General features: G+C 39.6%; 1 protein-coding gene across 17 annotated transcripts in view; it reads left to right on the forward strand.

The window, feature by feature from the left end:
- The window catches only part of cmn (calymmin), a 37,392-nt gene extending 35,246 nt beyond the window's left edge, over positions 1 to 2,146 (forward strand). For all 17 annotated transcript variants that reach the window (XM_032502409.1, XM_032502408.1, XM_032502410.1 and 14 more), the window contains 9 exons: positions 223 to 288; positions 388 to 459; positions 543 to 611; positions 705 to 767; positions 870 to 935; positions 1,026 to 1,064; positions 1,151 to 1,438; positions 1,705 to 1,761; positions 1,846 to 2,146. In XM_032502409.1, coding sequence (XP_032358300.1) covers positions 223 to 288; positions 388 to 459; positions 543 to 611; positions 705 to 767; positions 870 to 935; positions 1,026 to 1,064; positions 1,151 to 1,438; positions 1,705 to 1,761; positions 1,846 to 1,850 — 725 coding nt within the window. In that variant the 3' untranslated portion in view covers positions 1,851 to 2,146. The remainder of the gene's footprint in view (positions 1 to 222; positions 289 to 387; positions 460 to 542; positions 612 to 704; positions 768 to 869; positions 936 to 1,025; positions 1,065 to 1,150; positions 1,439 to 1,704; positions 1,762 to 1,845) is intronic.
- The last annotated feature ends 102 nt before the right edge of the window (positions 2,147 to 2,248 follow it).

The raw sequence follows: 2,248 nt of genomic DNA on the forward strand, positions 1-2,248 counted from the left end.
TAAACACATAATGTAATCTGAAAACTGCTGCCCTGGTTAAAAAAAAAAAAATGCAACTGACCTCAGCTTGTATTCCGTCTAGAATGAAATGCAATAGAAATCTCTAAGTGACCCCAAACTTTTGACCGGTAGTGTATATTTTATTTGTTTATACATTTTGCGTATATTTCTTTTAATCGTTCGAAATAAAGATTTCATTCATTAATTCATATTTTCTTCCAGGTCTGGCTGGGTCACCATATCAGCCTGAACCTCTTGGACAGAGTGGAATATTAACAGGCACATATGGTGAGATTCAGCAAAAATGAAAGCTACCTTCTAATTGTTGCTTGTTTGTGTGTTTCTTTGGTTTAACTTGTTGTCTCAATGTGGTTGAAAACTGCTAAGGTGGCGATGAAGTTCCCTATGCACCACAAACTCTTGGTTTTGGGAGTGAAGCCCAATCTTATGGGAAATATGGTACTCTTCATTCCTTTGTGTTCTTTTCATACCACTCATTTTGGACATGTTTACTAAATGATTTCACATCAATCTCTCAACAGATAACCAGGGACCGTACCAGTCGCAGCCCATTGAATCGGCATCTGAAGGCAGATCTGTTGGAGAATATGGTATTTTGTCAATATTGCTTTTAACTTGAGCAGATGGGTTCAAAACGTATGAATAAGTTGTACATTCATATCTTTTTTGTGTGCCTTGAACAGATGCAGCTGGTTTACCATATGAGCCCCTGCCTCTTGAGCCAGATTCGGCTGGAACATCTCATGGTGCGTCAAGGAAAGAGGTTTCTTTTTGAGAGATTTGCAGCACAGATATACTGCCGACCCCAATCTCTTATCTTTTCTGTTTATTTTCTCCTGACCTCTTAGAGAAGGGAGCGGTATCGACACCAGCAATTGCAGTCGAAGGCGAAGGGATGTCCGATGATAGATACGGTAAGTATGTACTGTAGTGTGTATTTCTGCATGGTGGTCTCTTGTGGCTCAACTGCATTCAAGTAATGTTTAACTGTTTGTCACTTTCAGAAAATGTGGGCTATATAAACGGACAAGTGCAGCCAGAAGGTAAAACTAGGAAATTAATTGACTGCATACATGGTGCAACGGCAAAAATGACAACATTGATATCTTAGTTTCCTCTCCCTCTCTAGTTGTTGCATTTCCTGTAGCTCCTACTCCCAGCCCTAGCCTGGCCTACCCCACTGTCCCATCCTATCTGCCTGTGGAGGCCTTCACACCTGATGTGGTGCCTGGAACGGGTGTTGAGGACCTGCCCAACCCAGCAGGCACAGCTGGCCTCGCCCTTGACTCCGCACCTGCTACAGAAATGCAGGGCGGGGCTGAGGTGCCAGAGCAACCTGATGAGTTGCTTCATCAAGAGCAGCTGCCACGTCAGATTCACATTCAGCAGCATCTCAAACTGCATTTTCACCCACAAGGCAAGTCCTGGAGAGGTCCAACTTGACAAGTGGTTTCACACGCCAGGCTAGCGGTTTTCTCATTTCTATTCTTTATGCCCTATAAGCTTCTTATTTAACAGGCTGGTATAAAAGTGGTATCAGTCTTCTCAATAAATCCCAGAAATAAATGTCAAACTGTTCCTTTAATTTCACCATGCCAAACTCTGGAATAAAATGTAATCGCCAGTATACGTAATATTACATAAAAGTATTTTAAACACTTTTGTTTTTGTCTTTGTCTTCAGGAGCAAAGAACAACAAATATGACTTGAATGGCTTCTTTGGGAATAGTGGCTACCAAGGTAAGAACAGAATCAAACTAAAAGTCTACCATTTTCTGTTTGCTGACTGCTGTACAACCGTCCCACTCATCTTTCTCCACACAGGTTAACCCTGCAGACGACAACAATATCTTTTTGTTGGCGTATATTTTTTGAATGTTTCTTAATTGTATATTTTTATTTTCTTCTGTTTGTCGACTAGTCCTGGTATTTTCTTGTTTGTTTGTAGAGATAAAAAAAGCATTTAAACATTTTGAGTTGTTAGGTTTTCTGTTCATGTGTATTTTTGTGCACCCTGCATTACCTTCTAATTTATTTTGCATGGGAGAGGGTTTTTTACTACTTGTGGCAGACATCTGTTTATTATTGTACAGAATTTGATTGAATAAAACCATTCATGAATACTTAACAGTGGATTATTCAATTGCATGTGTTTCTATACATTCAGTATGCTAACGCATTAATATTAATATTAATATTGTTAAATGTAAATGCCAAGGAATTGTCA

This window comes from Etheostoma spectabile, chromosome 21 (assembly GCF_008692095.1).
Source record: "Etheostoma spectabile isolate EspeVRDwgs_2016 chromosome 21, UIUC_Espe_1.0, whole genome shotgun sequence".
Lineage (NCBI taxonomy): Eukaryota > Metazoa > Chordata > Actinopteri > Perciformes > Percidae > Etheostoma > Etheostoma spectabile.